Below are 15461 nucleotides of genomic sequence, written 5' to 3'. Positions count from 1 at the left end.
AAACAAAAAAAATTCAATCCCTGAAGTAGAAATATAAAAACCCCAATTAAAACTCTCAGCCTGGGCCGGAAAGCTGAAAGAGCCAGGTCTTCAGGTCCTGGCGAAATGAGCGAAGGTCGGGGGCAGTCCTAAGCTCCACGGGCAGCTGGTTCCAAAGGGCAGGTGCACCCACAGAGAAGGCCCTCCCCCTGGGTGTTATCCGCCAGCAGTCTTTTACCGGCGGCACCCTGAGAAGGCGCTCCCTGTTTAAAGAGCTGGTACACACTATGTAAGATATAATGAATTGCCTGCCTCCTAAAATTATATAATGGCTTACATGACAACTAAAGTTAAACATAGAAGCCAACATTGTTTTATTTAGCTTCCTCCCCCTCCTCATCTTAACTGCAAATGTGAACCATATAGTGGCAGCTTCTTCCAGGAGGTGATACCTACGTATAAGATGACCATTATATGCAGGACTAGTGCTAATAAACAGTACAGCGGAGAATATGACATGTGTAGAGTTCTATGGCAAATGCAACAAAGTAATTCAAGGCTGGAACATTCTGATCCTGAAATATCTCATCCATCTTCGCCAGAATGACTTCATTTCATTCAGAGAAGCCCAATTTGAGGGACAACCACCTTTGGTAGTATAGGTACAGCCCCCGACCTACGACCACAATTAAGCTCAAAATTTATGTTGTTAAGTAAGACATTTGTTAAAGAGATTTTATATCTTTTCTTGCCACAGTTGTTAAGTGAGACATTGTAGTTGTTAAGTTAGTAACACGGTTGTTAAGTGAAACTGGCTTCCCCATTGACTTTGCTTGTCAGAAGGTTGCAACAAGTAACTACATGACCCCAGGACATTGCAGCCGTCATAAATATGAACCAGTTGCCAATCATCAAAATTTTGATCATGTGACCATGGGGATGCCGCAATGGTCTGAAGTGTGAAAAACGGTCATAAGTCACTTTTTTCCAGTGCTGTTGTAACTTGTGAACTGTCACTAAATGTCACTAAATGTTGTAAGTCAAGGACTACCTGTACTGGAACAATACTGTAGCTCTTCTGGTGATGAGGTTAGACCATTTTGATCTTGACCTCTACTGAAATCTTCAACGCAGAAGTGGGCAAGCTTTCCAGATTTTTGTGACAATAATACTGATAATCCAAGTAAATTTCCTGGGAGGGATGGGAGTTGGGGGCCCGAGAAAGCTGAAGAAATTCAAGTTGGCAGTAGTCACTACAGCTTTCATTTGTGGCCTGCAAGCTGGCCATACCTATACTAATGTTGGGTTTGATCCAAACATAACCTGAAAATGAGAGCCCTGGAACAATTGCAGACCTTTATTGAACATCATACCTCTAATTCCAGCCTGCTAGACACACACTCTTCCGTCTTCTGTCCTTTGAGAGTTACACTTCCACTAAATGGAACAGAGCGAAGCTTAGAAAAATGCACTCTTGGTGGCAAGCCTAATTGCTTCCTCTCACTTTCTGCTTCAAATGTATAGTTCAAAACTGGAGAAAGGAGAAGTGTGAAAGAAAAAACAAAACACTTGGAAATAGTAAGGCTAGGAGATACAGCACAATAAAAATTGCACTCCATCCAAGCTGGTTCTGGGAAGAAAACCACCCCACAAATACGTTTGTTTTTAAAAATGACCCTGGATATCATACTGTAGTTATATATATATATATATTGGGAATTAACTAGACACTTTTCTCTATCTCCTGCATGCTTAGGCTCTGTTGTTGTTGTTAGTTGCGAAGTCATGTCCGACCCATCGCGACCCTATGGACAACGTTCCTCCAGGCTTTCCTGTCCTCTACCATCTTCTGGAGTCCATTTAAGCTCACGCCTACTGCTTCAGTAACTCCATCCAGCCACCTCATTCTCTGTCGTCCCCTTCTTCTATTGCCCTCAATCTTTCCCAGCATTAGGCTCTTCTCCAGTGAGTCCTTTCTCATTAGGTGGCCAAAGTATTTGAGTTTTAGCTTCAGGATCTGGCCTTCTAAAGAGCAGTCAGGGTTGATCTCCTCTAGGACTGACTGGTTTGATCGCCTTGCAGTCCAAGGGACTCGCAGGAGTCTTCTCCAGCACCATAGTTCAAAGGCTTCAATTCTTTGACGCTCAGCCTTTCTTATGGTCCAGCTTTCACTGCCATACATTGCAACTGGGAAGACCATATAGCCTTGACTATACGCACTTTTGTTGACAGGGTGATGTCTCTGCTTTTTAGTGTGCTGCTACAGTCTTGAACTCATTGGCATAAGTGCCCTAATTCAGCCACGCTAAGATTGACAATCTCAAGAATTATAGTAACGATGTGATGTGATTTTTGCTTCAAATACAAACAAACAAACAGAAAAGCAAAAAGAGGGCCAGCTCTCTGCAGCCGTAACCATTTTAGCACAACAATTCTGGAAGGAGTGGGTGGGATGGGGATTAAAAAATAAATAAAATGGCACATATTTTACTTGACGCGGGCATTTAGTCCAATCCATTTTGAAGAGAGTCCCTAATTTCACATCTTTCAGATTCATTAGGCCAGATCCTGGCGACTGTGAGCTGAGACACATCTAGAATATCCAGACTGGACAACGTAGATTGGCTTCTTTTTCATTCTTCCAACTCAACGCAAAGACAAGATTGATCTACAAAGAAAGTAGCCATGGAGAAAATTCCTCCTAGGCTTATCTTTCTCTGCACTGCCCTTGTGGAGTATAATACAAAGAAAGCTAATTTTCTGAAATTGCCCACAAAAGTAATAAAGGTGCTTAAAAAAAATTCAAGACTCTCAATTGGAGCTTGACTTTTTCTTACTATATTAGTTGTGTTGATGATTCCATTGCTTGACAATACGGAAGTGATTTGCCCTGCCTTCTTCGATGTTTTACTTCCCATTATAAGTCACAGCCTTGGGATTTCCTGGTGGCCTTTTATCCAAGTATTAACAAGGCCAGAAACTACTTAAGCTTTTTTCAAGATCAACAAAGTACTGTCCTGTGCTGGAGCAATAATGATAGACAAGTATTATTATAAAAACTTACCTATTTTTTGATTGAAGTTAGTCTCGCTAGCTGTATATTCAAAACATGATCTAATGTTCAGGCTGCAAAAATTCAAGAGGATAGAAGTGGTTTTAAGAAGTGAGTTCTACATGGCTGACATTTTCTTAAGAATAATTGGAAACTCAAGAAGGAAGATCTCTCTTTGAGAATCCTTCCTCTTATATTGGACTCTTGACACATTTTAGATAGCTAAAATCCAGTACGTCAGTTATCCTAATAGCACAGTTTTGCACTAGACGTGAGTTGTTCAGAAGCTAATTGCCTAATGTGCAAAGTCTTCTATCCCTTGGAAAGCTTCCACATTATGACTTTATTCTTGCTAGCCTCAGGAAAGGGAAATAAAGTTAGCACGGAGTTGCAGACTCCACCAGGAAGAGGAAGTGTTGGATATGTGTCCAGATCTGCACCTGAGCAGAGTACCAACTAAGCATTGAAACTTCCTGACTCTGCTGCGTAACCCATTCGTTGATCTAACTCTACCAACAATTCAGCAATGAGAAAAATAAGGAAATAGAACGTAGTCCTTTGTTTGCCTTGCTCTCTTCTTCTGCCCCCGCCTGGATTTTCTCAGCTGTTTCTAGAGATGCTAGAGCAGACACGTCAAACTCGCGACATCACGTGACGTCACACATCGTATCGGGACAGTTTTGGCATTGCCGGCAATGGGGTAGGCGTGACTTCCGGATGACGCGTCCAGCCTGCGGGCCAGGAGTTTGACACCCCTGTGCTAGAGTGTGAATCTGGGACCTTTGCATACAAAGAACATGTTCTACAACAGAATTAGGGCCATCCTTAATGAAGGGGTGCTGTATTTATTCCATGCTATTAATTTCGGAAAGCACCATCCTTAAAAGTAGTAATGGGCTGTACCACGTGACCATACACCAAAATAGGACTAAAGGTAGCACGTAAACCACTTGCATGTAAATCCATTTGCTAAAAAAATGGAAATGACAACAAAAGGTTCAGTGGCTCACCAAAGGTTACTTGAAACTTCACAGTTCCTCATATTCAGATCAATTTTGTCTGGAGAGATCATAATGGTTTTCTTAATGCTTATTACAGGCCTTGACCTTGCGAGAAGTGAAGCAAGGAGAGAGAAAAAATCGTTAAAACAGAAATAGTGAGAGGAAAGAAGAACTGCTTTACATTAATCAATGGTAAGAGTAACTTGAAGCTTCAGTCTTACGATTAGGATGTCACCCAAGGAGGGTGAAAGCTATCCTGCTTTGTTTCGTGTATCAGCACACTAAAGTCATACCTATCCATGGGTAAATCACTTTACAGGGCGGTACTTGTAGGGAAATAAGAGGAGAAAAGAAGGCAGGTAGTCCTTGACTTACAACCACAATTGAGCCCCACATTTCTGGTGTTAAGTGAGATACTTGTTAAGTGAGTTTTGCTGCATTTTACAACCTTTCTCGCCTCAGCTGTTAAGTGAACCACTACACTTGGTAAGTTAGTAAGCCGGTTGTTCACTGAATTCTGGCTTTCCCGTTGACTTGGCTTCTCAGAAGGTCACAAAAGGGGATCACATGATTTTGGGCCTCTGCAACCGTCATAAATATGAACCAATTGCCAAGCATCTGAGTTTTGATCCCATGATCGTGGGGGACACTGCAAAGGTCATAACCGTGAAAAATGGTCAAAGGTCACTTTTTAAAGTGCCGTTGTAACTTTCAACGGTTACCAAACCAAGTGTTGTAAGTCGAGGAATACCCGTACTATGTATGCTCACTGCTTTAAAATATTTATAAAAGCAATGAAGGCAGGATTTAAAAATCTAATAAGTAAATAAAATAAATAAATAAATGGCTCCATTCCAATTACTAATTTTGCATCTGGTTCTGCTCCCACCCACTGTTTTGGACCTGTTTGTCAATGGTATATTTATGAGGTTCTGATAAAAACAACAACAAAGATCTCATGAGCATGAAACTGGACCAACGCGAATAGCAGTAGGGATGTTTCAAAGTTTAGCACAGTTTCACATTGGAAATCATCTCAAACAATGTTTCTCAACCTTGGCAACTTTAAGATGGGTGGACTTCAACTCCCAAAATTCCCCAGCCACCCATCTTAAAAGTTGTGAAACACTGATCTAAAATGATAGGGACAATCTACTTTGCACTAGAAGCAACCGATTTGCACGTTAGAGGCAAGAGTGTTTGAATTCAAAATATTCTTCACACCCCCCAGTAGACTTAAGAGCTATTATGGAATCAATTGGCCTTACGGATTTGCTAACTAGATGAATAAACTTATTTTAAGAACCTCTTTTATTTCGGGGACAGTTAAATCATAGTAAAGAGGGCACATACCTGTAAACTGAAACAGTATCTGAAAGAGATCCAACAGCAATGTCAGGGTAAGAGTTTCCATCAAGATCCATATTTCCAGTGATAGAATACCCAAAGAATATCACATTATTTGTCGCGCCATCAAGAGTCTAGAAACGCAAAACAAAAGCATACAAATGCAGCATAGCGTCAAATTACCTCTTTAACAAATGCATTCATTCAATATTTGGGAACCTGTGCTGAGATTTTCAAAAAGTCAGATGTCTATGGAGATTCTCAGTCATCCAGGGCATGGTTGTCCCAAAGGTGCTTTTTCAAGAGGCAACTGGACTTTCTTGGTTTTATTTTGAAGATGTTTCGCTTCTCATCCAAGAAGCTTAGAAAAATGCTGAAGAAGCTTCTTGGATGAGAAGCAAAACATCTTCAAAGAAAGAAAAACAGAAAGTCCAATCACTTCTTGAAAAAGCACCTTTGGAACAAGATCAAATGCTTTCATCAACATCACCAAAGCAGCATTGCACTCGAAGCTCCACCTGTTCGTACATGGACATGACATCATAATGCCAGTGGAGAAGGACATATTTTGAAAAACAACAATGCAACACTGCTTTCTTCACTCAGCTCCCACCCTTGACCCCATTTATAGACAAGTCTTGGGGTGTTCCCTTTAAGTCAATCTTGACTCTTGGCCATTTCCCAAACAGATCCGTGCAACACTGCATAAGCTGTTTGCCATTGCCTTCTTCTGCAATGTTTTTCAGCCTCTGGTTGAGAGAAAGGGACTGGCAATTCTATCACCTACAGTATTAAATAGATGAACAAAATCAGGAGTACACTAGACAGATGAATCACTGAACGGCAAGTGGCAATTTCTTTAAGGCTTTAGGCCAGGGGTAGGCAACTTTGGCTCTTTTATGACTTGTGGACTTCAACTCTAGAATTCCTGAGCTAGCTCAGGAATTCTGGGAGTTGAAGTCCACGAGTCATAAGAGCCAAGGTTGCCTACCCCTGCTTTAGGCCCTTTCCTGTAAGGACCATTGTATTTTCCTAAACAGGAAACAACATAAAAAGAATATTCTGGTCATTTATTCAAAAAACATTTCTGAACTGTGAAGAACACTTTTGCTGTGTTCTTTTAACCTTGTTTCATCTGCCAGTTTTTAATCCCCACAATTAGTATTTCCATTAGTTTCTAATTCATCCCAGTTGCTATCCGCAACTAATTCTACATGCATAAGAAAACTAGTTGTGCATCTCTTCATCACTCCTTTCCAAATTGTAAGCTCCTATTAGAATTACGTATTGACGTACAGAGATAAGAATTTATTGTCGACTGCTCAGAACAGACAATTTTTCCCAGATTTCTTGAAGGCATAAATTGCTTATGAATAATGGAAAAATCAATGGCAATTAGAAGACATTATATCTGTATTTAAATGAGGTCATTTCTTCACTTTGTATATGAAGAAAAATTATGATTTGAAACAGAAAACAAGAATCAGAAATCTGACTGAAAAAGAAAATGTTCCCAAAGCTTGCAGGAAGGAAGGATCCAAGCTTAAATCCTGGTAGTCGATAGGCTCATTTAAACACTCGAAATTTAAAAAGCACATGTTGCTTTTCCAAGTAAGGCAACTCTTGAAGAAACTAAAACTATATCTAATTTCCTTATATCAATGGAACGGTATTAATACACTGCATGTTCCTGTATTTCCTGCCCCTTTCTATCCTTCAAAGTCAGATATCAAAAGACAGGAAAAACTGGAGCACTGAAAAGGAGAATAGAAGGGGAATCCATATGGTTCTCCCATCTCCAGCATTTTGGTTCCTAAGCTTTCTCCTTAGAGGTGTGGTGGCTGGCAGTAGTGGTGCGCCATCAGTAACATTTGTTGTTGTTGTTAGTTGCGAAGTCGTGTCCGACCCATCGCGACCCTATGGACAACGTTCCTCCAGGCCTTCCTGTCCTCTACCATCTTCTGGAATCCATTTAAGCTCACGCCTACTGCTTCAGTGACTCCATCCAGCCACCTCATTCTCTGTCGTCCCCTTCTTCTCTTGCCCTCAACCGATCCCAGCATTAGGTTCTTCTCCAGTGAGTCCTTCCTTCTCATTAGGTGGCCAAAGTATTTGAGTTTTAGCTTCAGGATCTGGCCTTCTAAAGAGCAGTCAGGGTTGATCTCCTCTAGGACTGACCGGTTTGATCGCCTTGCAGTCCAAGGGACTCGCAGGAGTCTTCTCCAGCACCATAGTTCAAAGGCCTCAATTCTTTGGCACTCAGCCTTTCTTATGGTCCAGCTTTCACTGCCATACATTGCAACTGGGAAGACCATAGCCTTGACTATATGCACTTTTGTTGACAGGGTGATGTCTCTGCTTTTTAGTGTGCTGTCTAGATTTGCCATGGCTTTCCTCCCAAGGAGCAAGCGTCTTTTAATTTCTTGGCTACAGTCCCCATCTGCAGTGATCTTGGAGCCCAGGAAAATAAAATCTGTCACTACCTCCATTTCTTCCCCATCTATTTGCCAGGAATTGAGAGGGCCGGATGCCATGATCTTGGTTTTCTTAATGTTTAGTTTTAACCCAAGTTTTGCACTCTCCTTCTTCACCCACAACAAGAGGCTCTTTAGTTCCTCTTCACTTTCTGCCATTAGAGTGGTATCATCTGCTCAGTAACATTACTGTCCATAATACCTATGTTATTTGCAAAGTGCAACACAGTGCATTGCCTTCCCTATACCAATGTGATGACTTCTTCCCAAACCAGCATGGTTCTCCCAAGTTCACTACTTGACCTCCTTCCCTTCCTACTAAGGAGAAACAGCAGTTTTGTTGGAGAGAGGCAAAACTCTTTTTCTACCCTATTAACTAAGCCTTCTTGTGAGTCCATGTCATGGTAGCCTGAACAGAGACCCAGGTCCACTAGATCAGAGGTCCCCAAACTTTGGGGCACCAAGGACCCGTTCCACGGAGAGAGGTTTTTCCACGGACTGAAGGGTGCGTGATTTTGTGTGCTGCCTGCATCCCAGGGATGGGGCTTTGCTTGTCTGTGCGGACCCATTGCTGGCATGCCACGGCCCAGTACCGGTCCATGGACCAAGAGTTGGGGACTCCTCCACTAGATTCCTCAAGATGTGTTTGAGACTTAACAAAAGATTCCAAAGGAATTCTACATAGAAAGTTCTTTTCAGACTATCCTAAAAGAGTGTGGAAAGGCAATGCATGCATGGCAAACTGATTATGATACAACTTCCTCCTTACACATTCATTAAATATGACACGATCTGCACAAAGCTGAAAACAGGGATGGTTGAAAGGCAGAAAAGAAGTGAACCAGCACTTCTGGAAGAAAGGAAACAGGAAAGAAGCTCTGAAGATGCTAGGCCAGGCAATCCTTCTCTGGCTAAAATGATGTGTTTAAATCCAACATATTCTTTGGGGGTAATACAATACTCGATAAAATAAATACAGTCTTAAAAGCCAGTGAGTGGTGGAAGCTGATGGCTTCAGTGACTGGACAGCTGTTCAGGAGCAAGTGAGTAGATAAAATAAATGTAATTCCACTATTAGCCTGTTGCAAGCTAATACCTGGGCCGCTGTTGTTTTTATTCCATCCCTGGAGCCATGATAGAGATATACCTTGCCAAACTCTCCATCATAAGGAGCCCCCACAGCAATATCTGTATTTTAAAAAGAGGAAAGAAAACAGAAATACTCAGGCTGATCTTCCTTATTGCTACAGCATGAGTTGTTTACATTCAGGCATAACAAAACAAGCACACAAATCTTAGCAAAGGAGAGAGAACAGTAAGATAACAAATCTAAAACTTCAAATATGAAATTATAAATTATGCCACAAGGAACATGATTTGTAAGGTGCAAATTTCCTAAGGATACATGCAAGTTTCAAAACATTTGAATTTTAGACAAAACACTGCTCAGTATTTCATAGCATTCCTAGCTTTATGATGTCAGCTCTGTTGACTAATGTTAAAACAATACGTGGGATATAAAAATGATAAATAAACCACACAAAAAATAAATCAATAAAGAAACATTTTATTGGCTCCAAAGAGTATGGATTCAACATTATGTTGGATTCAGGTTTCTGGATAATTTGGGCCAACTGCTGAATATTAACAACAACAAAAAATCCATGCAATATGTACAAGTTTCTTTCCTGCTTACCTGGAAAGCCGTCTTTATTAACATCACCAACGTTTTCAACTGCAATCCCGAACATGGAATCTTTAGCTCCATTGAGGCGAATTGGCTTTACTCTGTCCCATTTGCCTTCCTGATTAATATACACATATGCAGCACCACCAATTCCTCCCTCTCTTTCAAAATACTGTGGGGCTCCAACCACAATATCTTGCCAACTGAAAAAAGTAGAGCAAAAAAGGTTTTTAAGTCCTCCCTCTCTTTCTCAAAAAAAATATATATTCCCAAGCAACTTTCAAGAGATCAGATCAGTTAAACAACTCCTGTTCAATGCATGGAACAAAAATGAGATCGATTTGCTTGAATCAAGCAGGATTTCTGGTTCCTTCTTAGGTCTTTCTTAGAAAAGAATACTAGAAATGTTCTTTAAATACTTAGAAAAGCAAGGTTTATCCTTGCTTTTAAATAGACAGCTGTTTAATTTCCTCTTCCAGCTATAACCTTCTGACAATTTCCAAATACTAACAAGTTCTAATCCTACTTCCCCGCCCCCTTGCAATCAGCCAGATCAACTAAGTGCTAACCACCATCTAATCATCTGTGAAGAAAAATTCCTTAAGTGCAGCTTTAAAAGTTTCAACAATGAAGGGCCACTCTTAAATAGGAATGATGGAAACCACAGCTGGACACATTTGGGGAAGCCCTCTTATATTGTTGCTTTATAATCGTCTTTCAGTGGTTGATTAACACAAAGCTTCTGCAATGCTGGTTGTTACGATTCCGATAGGTGGTCACCTCATAGCATTTATGAGATTCCACTTTTGGACCCAGACTTGCTTCTGCGTATGTATATCACTCTACATATGTATATCACTCTATATGTATATGTATATCACTCTACATATGTATATCACTCTACAAAGGTAAGCGTGATTCCGTCAAAATTTATTGCTAAGATGTATATACAGTCGTGGCCAAAATTGTGGAAACCTTTTGGGAAAAGTGTATTTTTGAGGTTTGATGGCTAATAACGCCACTTTTTTTTGAAGCAGTAGCATAAAATTATATATATATATCAATGGAAAGATAATTTAATCAAGAATGTAATGCAACAAAGTTTGTTCAATTATCTGTACTGTATTCTATGAACAGTTATAGCCAAATGACCAGAAAAAGGAACTTGCTTATGTTGATATCAGGTAGCTTTCCTTCATCTGAGTGCAGCCAATGAGCATGAGTGTTTAGAGAGCCAATCAGGTGTCATCTTGTTTTGGCAATGAGCCAATCAGATGACAGTAGGATTCAGTTATTGATGTCATGTGTTGAAGCTGAGAGGAGGACATTTGTCAGTGTGTTATGTGATTGCTATCAAGTTGGTTGGGGTTTTTTTGTATTCTTTCATTTTGGTGAGCTTGTAAAATGTAATAAAATTAAAGTAATGGTGCAAAGAGTTGACTGGTTGCCTAGAAAGTGATGTAAGATAGTATTATTAAGTGAACGAGGCTACAGTTATAAAGAAATTAGAAGAAAAATTGGTGGAAACTTAACCAAAGGTGGCATTTCTACTGTACACTTTTCCCAAAAGGTTTCCACAATTTTGGCCGCTGCTGTAGTTTAAATCCTAGGATCTAAGTTTTCCATCATCGTCGTCTTTTTAGCTTTCCTGAACTTGATGCCTGCTGCATGCATTTGGATTTTTTGTTTAAAGTATAAGAGATCTGGCCGGTGGCTTTTCTGAAAGGGATACAGGGGATGTTGCATATGCTGTTGTTGCCCTCTGCTATTTCTGAGCTGCAGGGAAAGAGCGCAGTTCCGCTCCCACTTTGCCAAAAAGATCGGATCATGGGCCACAGAAAAGGGACTGGGAGGTGTGAAGGAGAGGAATCTCACCCATCATTGTTGAGGTCCACAACAGCCACGTCATAGCCGAAGGAAGAGGCAAGCCCTTCGCCTTCAAATATGTGCACAGAGGACAAGGCCCGCTGGATGTCACTGTCTTTTTTCAGAAGGACCACCGCCCCACTATGGTTGGCTCTCGGAGCACCAGAAACAAAAGTGATCTCCTCCTTAGAAACGATCCCTTTTCCAGAGTCCAGAGAAAACCCTAAAACAGAACACAAAATGTTCAGCTAAAAACACCTCACGCTCTGACCTGTAATGCCTGGCAACTCTTGTTCTGTTAAAGGAGGGTTAGGAAAATGGGATAGGTATGCCTGTACGTCACACAAAGATTTTTTTTGCTTTTTCTTTTTAAGAAAGAGGAGCTACAGGTTAAAGGAAAACACACTCCCTGACTTTTAGACACATCAAAGCAAAAACAGCCAGCAAATTGTTGAAAGGCCAAAGCTGCATGCTTCTCAGGATAGATCTTTTCTATAGAGGCCCACATTTCCTTAGAGATATCTTAGGAAGCTCTGGGCCAGCAGTAAGTTAAGATGAAAGTTCGGATCAGCACCAGTTTTATCTGCCTCACACCTCTCTCTTTGGGGTCCTTGGGGTCCCAATCCTGACTTGCACTGATTATGTTACCTAGTTTGGTAATGAAATGTCTTCAAGAAAACGATCACGCTCAGAGAGCCCCAAGCACCTCTCATTTCAACCCTCAGCTATAAATATTCTCTTCTCTAAGTACCTTCCTCTTCCTCCCCTTGTTTGTTTTTTATTGGGTTTTTTTTTGCAAGAGAAGTAGCAACAGGGTAAGACTGTTGAGTCTTACAAAATTGAGACTCAGAAGGGTCTTTTCATCTTCCCAAACATCTGTATGCATTGGACTATAATTTCCACAGTCTCCAGACCCGCTTGTTTGAGTAAAGCTGATCAAAACAAAGAAAGACAATTTTCTCTCCCCCTCTCTCCCTCACACACAGAGACACAAATACCACATCCGATGTACACTTTTATGTATCCATCCTTCAGTCCATCAGTGCAGACCTCAAACATCCTTTCCACCCACCATTTTCATGTATAACACCCACCATATGTATATATCCAGCATATATATATCCACCCACCATTTTCATGTATAACACCCATTTATTCGCTTTTCCATACACATCACAAAGCCAAAATGCAAAAGGGGAAGAGGATGAAGAAGACAGAGGTGCAGTAGATAGCAATTTCCCACCCTCTGATACACAAACAGAAAGACAAGACACACAGGCACATACAGTATGTACATAGAAAGACAACCTCTTCCAATATATTGACTAATCATGCATGCAATCCATTTCAGTGACGAGTGAACATCAACAAAAAAAGAAACACCTCGCATGCACTTTAAAATGACTGTGCTCCTTAGCTACAGCACCCCTATGATGTTCAATGAATGTTAATACTATCGTGGGAAACGGCTCATACTCTCACATCTCAAAAAAGGGCATGCTTTGCCAAAAATGTCAAACCAGGATTAATTTGCCAAATACTCTACATTAGTTTTTATAGGACTCACGTAGCCCCAGCCCAAATAAACATACTTCCAGTTTTGGGAGCAGCAGTGGTGTAATTACTAGAGGCACCTGGATAAAGTCCTTCAAGAATGTGAAAACAAAAAAACAAAAAAAACTCCAGAAAAATCACCTGCATAAAAGCAATGCTGTGAACAGAACTACATGTTATACACAGTGACTATCCTTAGCCATTTATAATATTGGTATTTTACCATTCCTTCAATCAACGGGGAGGGGGAGGGGATTTGTAAATCAGGTGCATCACTCTGTTTAACTTTCCTTTTTAAAAAATTCTCTCTTTCCTGCCAGAAGTTTAAATACTATGGGCAAATATCATCTTTAATCTTTGGCCCACAAAAAACAATGGTGAGTTGCCGGGTGCTTACAGAAGTGGGATGTTGGGTGTGAGTGTGGGTGGGCCAAGAACTGTTTTAACAGCAGTCAAAGGGAGCAGTTTTGGTTGTCTCAAGACCCAGGCAGTCTAGGCAGAAATGGATCAGGGCTTGGGGACCTTCCCAACAATTTGGAATGCAATTGTACAGAGAGCCAGGAACTGGGAAACAATCAAGGTTCTGGATATAATTGCTTCCAAGTGCCTTTTGTCATTAGTTGATCCTAGGAAGTCTCTTGGATTTACTGAGGACTTCCAGGAGATGAAAACCATAGAAGAAACACCTTTCACGCTGGCAGAGAAAGTTCAAAAGTGAATCTGACCAAGCATGTGTTTAAGCCTAAAGGTAAAGGTAAAGGTTCCCCCGCACATGCGTGCTAGTCGTTTCCGACTCTAGGGGCCGGTGCTCATCTCCGTTTCAAAGCCGAAGAGCCAGCGCTTGTCCGAGGACGTCTCCGTGGTCATGTGGCCGGCATGACTAGACGCCAGAGGCGCACGGAACGCTGTTACCTTCCCACTGTAGTGGTCCCTATTTTTCTACTTACATTTTTACGTGCTTTCGAACTGCTAGGTTGGCAGAAGCTGGGACGAGTAACAGGCGCTCACTGTTATGCGGCACTCGGGATTCGACCTGCCAAACTGCCGACCTTCTGATCGACAAGCTCAGCATCCTAACCCACTGAGCCACCGTGTCCCTATGTTTAAGCCTACACCATGGTTATAAGAATGACGATGCATGATTGCTTCTCCATTCTTACGGCATCAGTGGGTTACCTTCCAGTGGCATTGCTTAAGGTTGCCTATTTCCTGTCAGGGTACACTGAGCAAGAAGAACCGCACCTTCCTGGGACCAATATTTTGCTGATAAAGTCCTCAAGTTTGCTGTAATCTTGACTTTTTGTGGACAGAATCCAATGTGATGCCTTGAACAATGTCTTGCAATGTTACCTAGGAATCTTCTCAGCCTGTAGACTCTGATGGAGAAGGTGCTCTCTATGACCTAAGGGCTCATTGAAAGAGAAGGTTTCTACCAACTAAGAAGAGTGTGATAGTGTATCCCCATCAAGAAGCCATCCCTGTACCTGATAATTTTTGTTTATCATTAAATCTTCAATTTTCTTTTTGTTCACAATATGTTTGAGAAACAGTGTGGTATCAAGATACAAAGTGCTTACCAGGAAGTGAATTATATAGAACTATTTCAATCTGGATTCAGACACAATGATGTCTTTGGTTGTCTCTGGTTGCTTTGTTAGGACATGAATGGCAAATGCACTTCTCCTGGTCCTTGTAGATTCCCAGCAGCTTTTCCTACCACTAACCATGGTATCTTCCTGAACTGCTGGCAAGTGTACTTTATTGGTTTTATTCTTATGTAAGTAGCAGTACCAAATGGTGGCAATTGGGGAAGAGAGATTGACCTGGTACTGTAGGTCCTCAGTTGTGAGATTCCGTAGGGTTCAATCCTCTTCCTATTACTGTTTAATGTTCAGATGGCACCACTGGGAGAAGTCACTTAGTTTGGGGTGAAATACCATCAGAATAGCAGTGATACGTAGCTGTATGTCTCCATTCTGAGCCAAGCTGAAGATGCCATAAATATCTTGAACTAGTGTTGGGAGGCTGTTAGGATCAAGAATTGAACCCAAGTAAGACAAGGTCATTGAAGGCACCTCTACTGGTTCCAGTTTCTGAAGGGGTGACACCCTTTTCTTCCACCATCCTTCCAACATTTAATGATGTTCAAAGTGCTATTAGTTTTTCTACTGAGAAAACGACTATTCTCTTTTCAGGTATGGGTAAGGTTACCTTCTGAATATATAATGATAACCCCCGGCACCTGTTATTTATACATTTAGAAATTAGATGAAATTACAAATGAAGCCATCTATGAATTCATTCATTGTATTCAGGGAACAAAAAGACCCATTACCCAAATCTGAAGAAACAGATTGTTAAGCATAATTAAGTGTAAACAACACTTGCTTCTCTCGTGGCATTTTTTTTAAAGAAATAAAACCTATTGCCTCTCTTTCAAAAGAAAACCCAAACCTTAAAGGTCAGTTACATACTGTAGGAAGAAGAAGACTTTAATTAGA

At 41.0% G+C, this 15461-nt stretch overlaps 1 protein-coding gene across 1 annotated transcript in view; it reads right to left on the bottom strand.

Annotated features, from left to right (window-relative positions):
* ITGA6 (integrin subunit alpha 6) overlaps positions 1-15461 on the bottom strand; it is a 66353-nt gene that overhangs the window by 18788 nt on the left and 32104 nt on the right. The window contains exons 6-12 of the mRNA XM_083351834.1: positions 11416-11629; positions 9550-9743; positions 8950-9041; positions 5386-5513; positions 4042-4137; positions 3044-3105; positions 1353-1510 (exon numbers count right to left, since the gene is read on the bottom strand). Coding sequence (XP_083207960.1) covers positions 1353-1510; positions 3044-3105; positions 4042-4137; positions 5386-5513; positions 8950-9041; positions 9550-9743; positions 11416-11629 — 944 coding nt within the window. The remainder of the gene's footprint in view (positions 1-1352; positions 1511-3043; positions 3106-4041; positions 4138-5385; positions 5514-8949; positions 9042-9549; positions 9744-11415; positions 11630-15461) is intronic.

This window comes from Vipera ursinii, assembly GCF_947247035.1.
Source record: "Vipera ursinii genome assembly, chromosome: 1".
Lineage (NCBI taxonomy): Eukaryota > Metazoa > Chordata > Lepidosauria > Squamata > Viperidae > Vipera > Vipera ursinii.
Note: the sequence above shows the minus strand (reverse complement) of the source record. Positions and strands in the feature narration are given on the sequence as shown.